At 47.3% G+C, this 12,488-nt stretch overlaps 1 protein-coding gene across 35 annotated transcripts in view; it reads left to right on the plus strand.

Annotated features, from left to right (window-relative positions):
* PTK2 (protein tyrosine kinase 2) overlaps positions 1-12,488 on the plus strand; it is a 262,273-nt gene that overhangs the window by 140,405 nt on the left and 109,380 nt on the right. For 32 of the 35 annotated variants that reach the window (XR_011996488.1, XR_011996489.1, XM_072733844.1 and 29 more), the window contains 2 exons: positions 9,918-10,058; positions 10,589-10,666. Coding sequence is in view for 30 of the 35 variants with exons in the window: in XM_072733844.1 (XP_072589945.1) it covers positions 9,918-10,058; positions 10,589-10,666 (219 nt within the window). In the remaining 5 variants the exon portion in view is untranslated. Of the gene's footprint in view, positions 1-8,692; positions 8,823-9,917; positions 10,059-10,588; positions 10,667-12,488 lie in introns of those variants that run through there. The other 3 variants (XM_072733855.1, XM_072733857.1, XM_072733860.1) reach the window with 1 other exon arrangement.

Below are 12,488 nucleotides of genomic sequence, written 5' to 3' on the forward strand. Positions count from 1 at the left end.
TTATCACCAAAGTGCTGTTCTGTACCAGAATAGTCACATGGAAGACCATCCAAGCAGGCTAAAATGTATGTTATGAGAGAATGTAACATTGGTCCAGAAAACTGGCTCTGAAGCCACACTGCCTTGGTGCAAATTTGACTTCATCACGGTGAATTACATGGAACTTTAGCCAAGTTACTTAATTTTACTGTATTTTAGTTTCCACATATGTAAAGTGGGGATGAAACCACTTTTTAACACTTGGGCTTCATACAAGGATTACAGATTCATAAAGCCTGAGAACAGTGAACACAGAACTCAGTATGTAGGGGCCCTGGGTGGCTCAGTCAATTAAGCATCTGTCTTAGGCTCAGGTCATGATTTCTGGGTCCTGGCATCAAGCCCTACATGGCACTCCCTGCTCAGGTGGGGAGCCTGCTTCTCCCTCTGCCTCTGCCCCTCCTCATCCCCCACCCCCACGTGCATGCTCTCTCTCTCACAAATAAAATCTTAAAAAAACCTCACTAGGTGTTATCTAATATTAAGAAAAGGAACACTGAGCTCATAATGATAAAATGCCAAGTCCATCAGTTTTAATTGCATTAAACTTTCTTTTCCTTTTTAAAGATTTTACTTATTTATTTGAGAGAGAGAGAGAGACAAAGAGCACAAGCAGTAGGGAGGGTCAGAGGGAGAGGGACAAGCCACTCACCTCTAAGCAGGAAGCCTGATGTAGGGCTTGATCCTAGGACCTTGGGATCATGACCTGAGCTGACGGCAGATGCTTCACCAACTGAGCCACCCAGGCACCCCTGCATTACTTCCTTCTACGCAAAAGTTTCTTGGCCATTGTGCTATTACTGTTCGCCGACTATGTCCCATTGCCTGTTATTAGGTCATAGTCTGGGTACACTTTACCAAATGCAATCTGTGACAAAGGCCCTGAGTCCAGGCATCTGGGTCTTGCTTGCTTGAACCTCACAAAGGAGGTAGTAATGGTCCTCCTTTTCTCACACAGCTTCTCAATGATCTAATGGGAAACGGATACAGAAGTGTTTGTTATAAAGTACTCTACAAATGTAATGAGCACAGTTACGAAGGGAGAAGTATACTCTTCTGTAATGTTTCAGGCTCTTTTTCTAGTGTGGCTATCCTGCTGTTTTATTTTCATTCACGTTACCTGATCTACTCACAAAAGGCTGGAGTGAATTGGTAGGGAGCTAGCTCTTGCAGTGCACTCCAAGCAGGTGATAAAGGCCAGGCACGGCAATGGATGGGACAGGTAGTTCACAGACCAGCTTTAAGTGAAGTTTGGAATGGTGGGAGGGTGGTGTAGCAGGAGAAATCCAGCGTGTTTGGAGTATGTGAGAATGGTGGAGTTGCGTCCTTCTGGAGGGTTATTAGGTGTGGGCTGGTGGTATTTCTGGGTTTGGGAGGATGGGAGACTCAGTTTGACCTGGAGAGCCGTGCTATGGTGCCAAGAAGGCCTAGGAGAATAGAGCCTCCAGTGAAGAGATGTCTTTGTGCATGAGTCTGCAATTTGCCGGTGGGTGGGGTGGGGAAGAGGCGTTCACACAAGTAGAAGACACAGTTCTTTAGCAAATTTACATTGTCACTGAACATAAAAGTGCACTAGCCAATGTGGAATTAAAAAGCAGGGAGGTATGTGGAAATGGCTGTGTCATGTCAGTAGTGTCTTAAGTGGCTCTCTGATGTGAGCCCCAAGGCCACTGCAGAGTTTCTGCAATCTCCTCAAAGCTGTATGCAGATAAGCAGTTGTCACAAGAGGTATGACTGCTGTCACTTGGGAACCCCAACAGATAACATTTAAAAAGGATGCTCAGACTCAAAACTGGGGGTGGGGGGCGCCGGGTACAGGTCACAAGTACCCTGGTGCAGGTATAGCCCAGGTGACCCGCAGCGTCTGAGGAGGTCTACAAGGGGACTGGTCTGAGCCTCCTGGTCCTCATTGCGAGCTCTCCCAGACCTGGGCTTGCTCGCCCTCTCATGGTCTCCTCAGCATGCCAGGTACAGACAGAAGGCAGAGGACTGCTCTCCTCTCTCAGGACTCTGCTCAGGGTCTTTACTTTATTTACTTTCTCAAATTCTGATTCACAGTTATTTCCATCTGCATTTTGTCTGTCCGCCTCCACTGTATTTTAAGATCTACGAGAGCACTGATAATGCCTGTTGCATTCTCCACCATGAGTGCTGTGTTTGGCCTGGTGCCTGGTAACTTGGTGACGTTAGGCAAACCTAACTCAGATGACAGAGTGGACAGCTTGAAGAGCAACTGGGAAGATGAGTCAATGTAGCAGGGAGCTGTGTAGGGAGGTGTGCTGTGGAAGGAAGACCCCTTTAGGAGAGCAGCACCGAGAGCCTGGTGTGCTTGCTGCTCCACGTCTGCCTCACTGAGCACAAGCCCCCTTCCCTGACTGGACTCGTCCCTTCAGGCCTCTTGCAGGCTGTCCCTCGGATCTGCCCCGATGATTGCCTTCCTGTCCTCACTGCTGCTGCCTCCAGTGTTGGGGCAGCACTTAGAAGGCATGAGGCCCCCATGGCCTTGTGTGTGGAGATTGGGAGTGGTGTGGGCTGGGACCTGCAGCAGCTCTCCCTGTGGGCTGCAGGTGTGATCATCGTGTGGATTTCGGAGTGTGAGCCCAGCAGCAGCCCAGAGGACAGGGTGGAAACAGGCAGAGCTGGGGTGGGGAAGGGCGGGATGTGCAGTGATCCGGCCTGGGCGCCGTGGCTTCCTCGGGAGCAAAAAGGAAGGCGCCGACTGTAGGGAACTTGAGAAAACTTCCTGAACCATAAAGAGCAGTTGTGTTTTGAGAAGTTCAGTCGCTGCTATTTTGTGACAAGCAGGGGAAAATAGAATTTTTAGCTGCTGCTTGGTGTAGGTATAGATTCAACTAGTGGTTCTCACGCAAGTTCAGCAGAACTCACTTCCCGCCTGCTCTCTACTGTAATTTTATAAACCAAGTAAAGTCTGTTTGGCTTCTTACATAGTTTAATCAGTAGTTCATTTCCATAGGCCAGCATTGTTTACCTTCTGCATAAAAATCCTCAGTGTTGCACTGATGGCCACCCAGATCCATGGCACCGTCCTCAGCAAGTGCCCGTGTGGCGTGGAACAGCTGCCGTACAACGTGCATTGTGTTTGCACAGTCCCTTCTTCAGAAGTATTGCTAACGAAACTTCAGCTAACACGAAATTTATCTCAGCTTCCTGTTTCATCCAGAACAGTCCTCTGGTGGCCAGATCCACGCATACTTGCTTTCCCGCACGTATGCTGTGTGGGTACATTTGTGTTTCCTCAGGCTGTTCCAGAGGCTCACACTGAAGGTTTGGGAGAGTACCTTGTTGTATTGGGTGGGACTTAAGTGAGCTCTGATGGATGACAGAACAGAGGAGGGGACATATGTACCTCAGTGACGAAGAATAATTACAAGATATTTTAAGTTTCTGTGTCTTTGATCTTAGTAGCAGCAGAGACACATCTATAACAACATTGTACCAGTAAAGTCAACAAATCTAAGCCAACCTGAGGAATGCTTTTCCGTGGTGACAAGAAGCTGTCCCAGCCGGAGGACACTGAGGACACATGAGGAAATGCAGTGTGAGGTCCAGCAACAATATAAGAGGGGCTTAGTGGACAGGGAGAGTAGATTGACGGATGGACAGATAATGAAGATGTGGTGTGTTACTCAGCCAGAAAAAGGAAAGAAGAAATCTTCCATTTGTGACAACATGGATGGACTTCAGGGCATTATGCTACGTGAAATAAGTCAGAAAATGACAAACACTCTATGATCTCACTTATAGAATATAAAAACAAACAAAAAACCTGAGCTCATAGGTACAGAGAAGATAATGATGGCGGGTGGTAGGTTAGTGAAATGGGTGAAGGTGGTCAAAGATACGGACTCCCAGTTATAAGTCACGGGGATGTCGCATACACGTAAATGTAGATAGTGATACTGCAGTGCGTACTTGAAAGTTGCCAAGAGAGTAATTCTTTAAAGTTCTCATCACCAGAAACTTGGTAACGATATGAGGTGATGGATGGTCACTAGGGTTACCGGGGTGATCATTTCACAATGTGTACAAATACCGAGTCACTGTGTTCTACACCTGAAACTAGCACAGTGTTTATGTCTGATGTGTCTCAGTTAAAAACACAGTCTGCATGCACTGCTAATACATCTATGTTTAGCATTTGGTGGGTGGGTGGATGAAAGGATTCAATTAATGTATTCTCCACCTATTCTTTTATTGCAGATTTTCTTGTGCATTATATTACATAACCTTTTCATCTGGGAAGCCCTGCAAGTTCATTGCTGCTAGCAGCATTTGATAAATATTAGGGTGACTAATGTAGAATTAACTTTTGTTATTCACAGTGGCTTAATAGAAGCGATTTCTGATGATCCAACCTAATAACACTGCTTCATTCTGAAGAAGTATCACATGCTGAGTAGTTTTCTCTGTAGAGGGATTGGTTTCAAATTGAACAGCATTCATAGATAGATGCCTTGTTTCCTAAATCCAGGCAAACACAAAGCGGGAGTTGAAACTATAAATAGGGACAGAATGCGAATGCACAGCAGTCTTGCCTGCTCCGACAGTTCTGGAAGTGTATTGACTAACATTCGGAGAGTCCAGGAGGTTAGATCTTGGGGGATTGTTTCCTCACTGACGCAGTAGGAAAGAACTGGTGCTGGCTCCAAGATCCTTCACATTAAAATGATTCCAGGGCTCCTATCAGACAGCAGGGATTTCTAGCTGTTGTCTGGCACTGGACACCGTAGCTTTGGAGCAACGTGGAAGTCCAGACAGTGGGAAAGTGGCGGCACTCCCCCCTGGCCAGGTGCCCTGGGAGTCGCCGGGAGCCAGAGGCTAGTCCTGAGTGGAGACTGGGGCCTGCTGGGGCCGCTTGAGCCCACGGACAGGCTGCCACTGTCATCCTGAGACTTCTGCCCAGACGAGCATGAGAGCAGTGTGCAGGCCAGCACATTCCCGCAGGTTTGGCTGCGGGAGGGAGATGCAGGAACCTGTGCCTCAGACTGTTGGTCAGTCAATACCGCACAGTAGGTGCCACTTTCAGACATTTCCCAGCTACTCGGAAATTCCCAGCAGGTGAATGCTGAGGTAGGGGGTCCATGGTCAAGTGTTGGGCATGGGGCTGAGGGCGGGGCAGGAGCACGGGGCCGATGGCTCCCATCCTGTCATAGAAGTGCCCACACTCTTTTGTGTTCCTTGGTCCTCAGGACACACTGTTGTGAACGTGAGTAGCAGAGTGAGCGGAGCGCTGAGGGTGTGAAGCCTGATGTGGGGGAGGGAGGGGGAGCAGGGCCTGGCCTGCATTTCTGCCTCGCATACTCAAGCGGGCCTGCTGCTGGTGGTCCAGGTGCAGAATAGGGAAGGGGAAGCAGGATGGGGAGCTGTCGTGGCTCGGGATCAGTGAGACGGGATCCACGGGGACTGTGAGGTGGTCTTAGGTTTTATTTTTTACACACATGCATATATTTATCTGTTACATGCAAATTATTTTTTTAGAACCAGCTTTGTAATGTTAGGAAAAAGACTGGAAAACAGGAGAGCTATGCACTAACATCACTGAAGTTGCTTTAATAAAGAGCCAATGCCAGTGAGGCTCCTGAGCACACTTGTGCCCCTCCCTCCTAATTTCAGGGCTCTCTTCTGCTGCAGCTCCAGGCTGCCATTGTCAGTGCTGCCCCGAGGGTGAAGGATAATGGAAGGGACAGTGTCCTTTCTTTTTTCTTGAAGCTGCTCATCTCTTTAAAATGTTTGTTGAGTGCCCAGTGTGTACTGCGTGCCCGGTGCTGGCCAGGCTCCTGCCCTAACCAGGAGTGGTTTAAATGCCAGGGTGGCATTTAAAAGGCCGACGGCCTCCAGGAGGCTGATGGCCTCCAGGAGGGGAAGCGATGCTCTCATCAAGAGCACAGATGCTGGCGCCAGGCTGCTTGGCCTTCAGTCCTGGCTCTGCCATGCAGCTCGGAGATTTGGGGTCTTTGTTGTCTTTGTGCCTCCCATTTCCTCATTTGTAAGATGCAGGTAATAGAAGAACCTCTCTCTGAGGGCGCTGCGAGATAGAGGGGGCTGGAGACGAGAGAGCAGCTGTGCCCTCCCTGAGCCTCCCTACATGGCCATGATGATGCGGCCCTGACTTGGCTGCCGAACCTGCTCGTCCACCCTGCTCTTCCTCCTGACCCCTGGGGCCTTGAGGCCTCTCATGCTCCACACTTGCAGAGTTAGATGATTCCGTTTCCTAAGTACCCAAGGGTTGAGGCTGCAGAGTGAAGTGATCCAATTCATGTTTTAAAAAGCGCCTGGCGACTGTGTAAGCTACGTAGATGGTAGCCCAGGCGGCTGTCGCAGGGGTTCAGGCAAGAGTGGGGCTGGTGTGGTGGAAAGCATTAGGGGACACGATATGCTTTTTGGAAAAGTACTTGCAGGGCTTCGTTGGGGGTGTAGTAGGTTTGAGGGGTTAGGGAAAAGAGCGGTCGGGGCTGCCACCTGGGTCTCTACCTTTAAGTGGCTGGGAGATTGGCCGAGCTGGGGTTGCCGAGCCTGGAGAGCAATCGTGAGTCCTCTTAGGGAACTGTCAGCTTTCAGATGTGTGAGACGTCCCATGGAAACCTCATGCGGGCAGGAGGATGCATGTGAGTCTGATGCTCAAGCCAGGACTTGAGCTGCTTGACTTAAAAGAGAGACTGTCTGTACCACTTCAGAGAGGAAGCTCATTTGGGTGACTCGTTTTTGAAAGCATTGCACGAATGAGCAGGTTCAAGTGGAGGATTGTCCAAGCAGCCAGTTGGGGATTGGATACAAGGCAGAGAATTGGCTTCTTTTCTGGACCTCTTTGACATGGTTTTCATCGTTGCGTGCCATTACTCATCTGTCCTGAGTTAAAGTGTTCCTCCTGGAGGCACAAATAACTATATCGACTGTTTATTAATGTTAATGAAAGTGATTTGTCACAGTGCTCTGGTTCCCATGCTCCATGGACACCATCCCTCGCAGCTGTTAGCGCAATCTAGTTTGCGGTGTCCTGCACTTGCAGGAAGAGTTGGAAGGCATTCTAGGGCTTTCTGTGCACTGGTTTCCTCCTTGGATGGGCTTGTGAGCACCTGGCAGCAGTATGCCCTGTCTCAGGCTATTGAAATCAAAGAAGTCAGAGCTTACATGCTAGGGAGTGAAGTGTCATTGGTTACAGGACAGACGGGATTTTATTTTCATTTTGTCTATTTAAGCACTGTTAGGCTAGAGTTGTGCTCTTCCTCGGTCTCCATGGCCAGTCCACATGCTCCTGGTAGACAGCCAGACCCAATAGGCCACAGGAATGTTTGCAAAGCCTGAAGTCAGAACAACTATTACGTTCCATCTCAGCCCATGATAGGAATGGCCTTTGCAGTCCCTTGGCCTATGGCTGGTGCTTAGATGGGCATTCCCCAAAATATGTTTCCCAGATTTTTCTTTACTGAGCATGCAAGGCTGACCATTGACGTGTGAACGTCTGATAGAGAAGCCTTGCTAACCTCAAGCCTGTTATACTTCTCTTCAGTTTAGATTATGTGATCTATGTCTGCAATTAATCCTCTTCAGAATACTTGCAGTTCCACACTGTCCTCCTCACCCGTCAGAGCCCCAGCTCTTGACCTGCTGACCTGGCTGTGGCCCTCTCTCCTTTCTCGCCTCCGTGTGATTGGTGGGAGCCATCTGTGAAGCTGTCAGCCACTGCACTCTGACAGTGCCGTCCCCAGCCCTGCCCTCTCCTAAGCTCCACATCTCTATGCAGCTGTCTGCTTGATGGTTCAGGTCCAAAGACGTAAGGGTCTCCCATGTCCAGAATTGGTGTGACTTTATTCTCACCAAGCCTGCCCCTTCTGTTTGCCCCTGTCCCATCCAGAAACCTCGTCCTGCTCAGGTGCTTGTTTTCCTCCCGTCCCATATAGTCATCCGAGTGTCCCAAAGTTGCCTGGCTGCCTGGCTCTCTCCTTCGCCACCACCTCAGGGCCTGTGCCACTGGTGTTTCTCAGGTGGCCTATTCCAGGAACCTGGCTGCTCTCTCTGCTTCTCACACTCTCCCCAACACCCTCTGTTCCAAGAGCAGCGCGAGCCTTTAAAATGAAGGTCACATGCCATTGGTCATATTCCAACACCTGCTCCCTCGGCTCTTTGAACCCTGTCCTTTGCCTCTCACACTGTTTTCTTCGTTCCCAGTAACCGTAGGCCACTGTGACTATGCCCGACTCTTTGACCATAGCTCCCAGCTGTCAGCTCACTCTGCAGTGTCCCAGATCCAGGAATCCCTTGACCACAGGGGGACTTGCAAGCCACTGCAGGTGGGTGGTCCCTTCCATGTGCCACTCCCCAGTGGGTCACTTCTTAGCTGCCTGAGCAGCCACAGCTCCCTGACCTGCAAAGATGAGCGTACTCTGTAGGATGAGGCCCTTCCACCCCCAGCCTTCTCCAGTTTGCTGGCTCTGAGTCCTGTCTGAGTATGCCTCACACTGAACTTCCAGTTGGGCCTCTGGTCTCCTCCAAGACCTCCACCTGCCACCCTGCTGCTCCCACAGGACTACCATTTCAGTTCATGTTAACACCGGCCTCTCAGTACATCTTGGTTCTGTTTTTCAGAATAAATCTATTTCTTACACCTTTCTGCTTCTATACTTGTGTAGGCTCTGCTCAGCTCTTGCCTAGATTACTTGGGCAGCCTCCTACTTGGTCTTTCCTGCTTCCTTCATGCTGTTCACAGCACAGCTGTGCCACTGTTCCTGTTGGTGCCTGCGTCAAATCACATCACTCTACACAAGGTACCCAAGGACTTTCTCTCTCCCCACAGTGAAAGCTGACTGGCTGGCTGGCTTCCCCAGCCCTCTTGCTCAGACCTTGTCATGCAGCCTTTGCCCACTGGCCTTCCCGGGCCTCCCCCTACACACTGTACACTATGGGCTTGCTGCCTGTGGGGCCCTTCCCTCCACCATCCAGATAGATGCTCATGGTACATAAATAGAACACTCAATTGTACAAAAAAGGCCTAAAGACCACCTGTGATCCCACTACACAGAAAAAGGGGCATAGTTGTTCCGTCTCCTTCTCTGTGTGTTGATGCGTGTGTGCGTCCCATCTCTGGTGCTCCCCTTTTGCTCCCCTTTTAAAGGCAGCCGTACTATATATACAGATTGCTTCACCATATTTTTCCACATAACACCATGATGATGGATTTTAACGTCAGTATGTTAGTTCCAAACCATAGTCTTTAGGGCCACGTACAACGTAGGCAGACACAGTATGATGCATGTAACCCAACTGCTACTATATATAGTTCTGCACTCAACCTCCTTGTTGCTGAGTCCTTGTGGAGTTCTTTCATCATTTCTAAAGAATAATGCCTTGGAATTTAATTTCTGGATCCAGAGTTGTAGTTTTTTTTAGAAGGTATTTTTATTTGTACTGCCAAATAGCCCTTCAGAAAGATGGTGGACTTACCCTCCTAACAGTGGGATATGTGAGGGCCTTCATATCTAAGCCTTAGGCAGCTCCCTGTTGTTTGCATAGCTAGTATGTGTTTTTTATTTAGTTTTTAATTTTTTTGGATAGTGTGTGTTATTTTAATGCCTAACTTTTTACTATATATTCTAGTAAATAAACTATTGCCTTATACATTTATATCTAAGAAATGAGTCTTTGAACCACTGAACTGTGTATTTAAAAAGGGTCAGGATGCTGTATATTATACCATGTGCATTATGTTATGGCTACTTAAGAAAGGAAATAAGGCTTTGACGAATAATGGCATTTCATAGTAATGTGAACATAGATGGGAGGTAAAGATACCTTCTTTGATGTTAGTTATTGTTGCTGTGTGGTGTCAACTCTAAAACGATTTTTGTGATTTTATCATGCAGGCCAAAACACTAAGAAAGCTGATCCAACAGACATTTAGACAGTTTGCCAACCTTAACAGAGAAGAAAGTATTCTGAAGTTCTTTGAGATCCTCTCCCCAGTATACAGATTTGATAAAGAATGTTTCAAGTGTGCTCTGGGGGTAAGTATGGGGACACGGGAGATGGTGGACTGGGCTTGATTTCTTTTGCTTTTTCTTAACCATGTATGTCTAAATTTCTGATTGAAATCTGATTTGTCACATTTTGAACAACATGAGAATGTTTGTCACTTTGCAGTGGGGAAAAAATGCAAAAAAAAAATGTATCAATGTGAGGATGAAATCTTTTTTAAAAGAATGCCTTTGATAAAAAAAAAAAAAGAATGCCTTTGTTGATAATTAGTTGTTGTTTTTTTTTTAACTCTAGCCCAATGATTTGTTAATTATTTGTTGTCTCTGGGCTAGTTTACCTATTCAAATCATCTTTCCAAGGAAACTGTTAGCTTTAGACCTACCAAGTACTGGGTCGGTGAAGTTACAGGTATTTTGTAGTACTTGGTTGGGTAGATGAATCACAAGCTAAGCCAGCCCCCACCCCCCTGCCTTGGTCTTTTCATATGTCCATGTTTTCATCTAAAATATTTTCTTTTTTCTTCTGGGACCTTTGTCATTACCTGTTTCACCTTCAAAAGTCAAGCTGGATTATTTCAGTGGAACTGGCAATCGGCCCAGAAGAAGGAATCAGTTACCTCACGGACAAAGGCTGCAACGTAAGTCTGCTTCGGCAATACCCCTCATGCGGGACCTGAGTGTAGACAAAGTGAATCATGCCCCTTCCCAGACTCTAGCCCCGACCTGAGAGGGGCCTCTGTCCTGAGTTCTGCGACATAGATTAACTCTTTAGTTAGTGCTGCAGAGTCAGCTGGATATTCACAGAGAAGAAGCAGGGAATTTTGACCCTGTCACACACTATGACAAAACCCATTCTAGATAGAGTATTGATCTACACATGGAAGATAAATGATAAGAATCGTAGAGGAAAACATAGGAGGATATCTTCATAAATTTGGGGTAGGCAGAGATTCCTTAACAAGATTTAAAAAGTGCTGACTCTACAAGACAATTCTGATAGAGTACATCGAAATCAAAAACTTCTTTTCTTCAAAGATAATAGAAAGACAAGCCAGGGACGCCTGGATGGCTCAGGGGTTGAGCGTCTGCCTTTGGCTCAGGGCGTGATCCTGGGGTCCTGGGATCGAGCCCTGCATTGGGCTCCCTGCAGGGAGTCTGCTTCTCCCACTGCCTGTGTCTCTGCCTCTCTCTCTGTGTCTCTCATGAATAAATAAATAAATAAATAAATAAATAAATAAATAAATAATCTTAAAAAACAAAAAAAGAAGAGAGAGAGAAGCCAGATGTTTGCATTGATATATTTGACAGTAGGTTCCTAAGCCAGGATATAGATTGGCAATAAATCAGTTAAGTAAAGGGCAGATGACCTAAAAGGATATCCAAATAGTCTATAGGTAAATGAGGAAGTGTTGAGCCTCGGAGTCATCAGATATGTGCTATTATGTATCTACTGCGATGGCTAAAATGAAAAGGAGCTGTAATACCAGGTGTTGGCAGGAATGCCCTGTTGGAGCTTTCCTCCACTGGTGGCAAGAGCAGCTGTGTGTGACCTCTTCAGCACAGTCTGTGGCATTATCTGTTTTCACGCCTTCGGATTTTTGTAGTCATAGCCTTTAGGCTTGATTTGTGGTCTCCTGTATTTTCTTACAATGTTTTCTTTGTCCTTTTTACATGTAAGTCTTTAGCCCATCTGGAATCTCCCTAGATTCCTCAGGTGAGGTCACAGGTAGGGCCCCCAGAATGTGGTCAAGGGGGGCAGGCTCTGGAGGACATGGCCGCAGTTTCCATCTTGACTCACTCTCCTGTTAGCCTCATAACTTTGAGTCCATCCCTCCACAGTTGGCTTGTGTTTCCTCATTGGTAAAATGGCCATAATAATTTCAGTTGGAACCTAACAGGGTTGGTAAGTGAATTAAATACTTTGACGAATTAGATCATGGCCTTGCACAAAGGAATCACGTAGAAGTTTGGGTGTCATCACTGTCATGTCATCACTGTTGTTGCTGCCCTGTTGCAGGTGAGCAGCCAGTGGTGTCAGCGAGGTTTATCAAGTCTTGTGCACCTCCGGGTCTTCCATTCTGTAACACGGGTCCTGTTGTCTCTTTCTGTGTCGACTCCATACAACTTGATGTGCGACAGCACAAAAATCTTATCTTTTCTTTTTAGTTTAGGTACTGTCGAAATGAGCACAATCTAGACTTGTCTTTTTAATGTTAACTTTATAAAGACGTTAAAGGATATTGAAAGTTACATTAATTTCGTCAGGTAAATTGGGGTCTTTTTATGATTTTATGTAAATCCTGAATATTTGAAGCAAGAATGGGAATTGGGTATTTTTCAGGGAAGGTAGCCCGGGTCTCGGTGACAGGCCTGCCAGACCCTTCCCGCCCCTCCTGCCCCTCCCACAGAGGCACAGCTGCTCAGGCTGTCCACTTCTCCTCGCCTTTCATAACTCGTGTT

The sequence above is a fragment of the Vulpes vulpes genome, chromosome 13, assembly GCF_048418805.1.
Source record: "Vulpes vulpes isolate BD-2025 chromosome 13, VulVul3, whole genome shotgun sequence".
NCBI lineage: Eukaryota > Metazoa > Chordata > Mammalia > Carnivora > Canidae > Vulpes > Vulpes vulpes.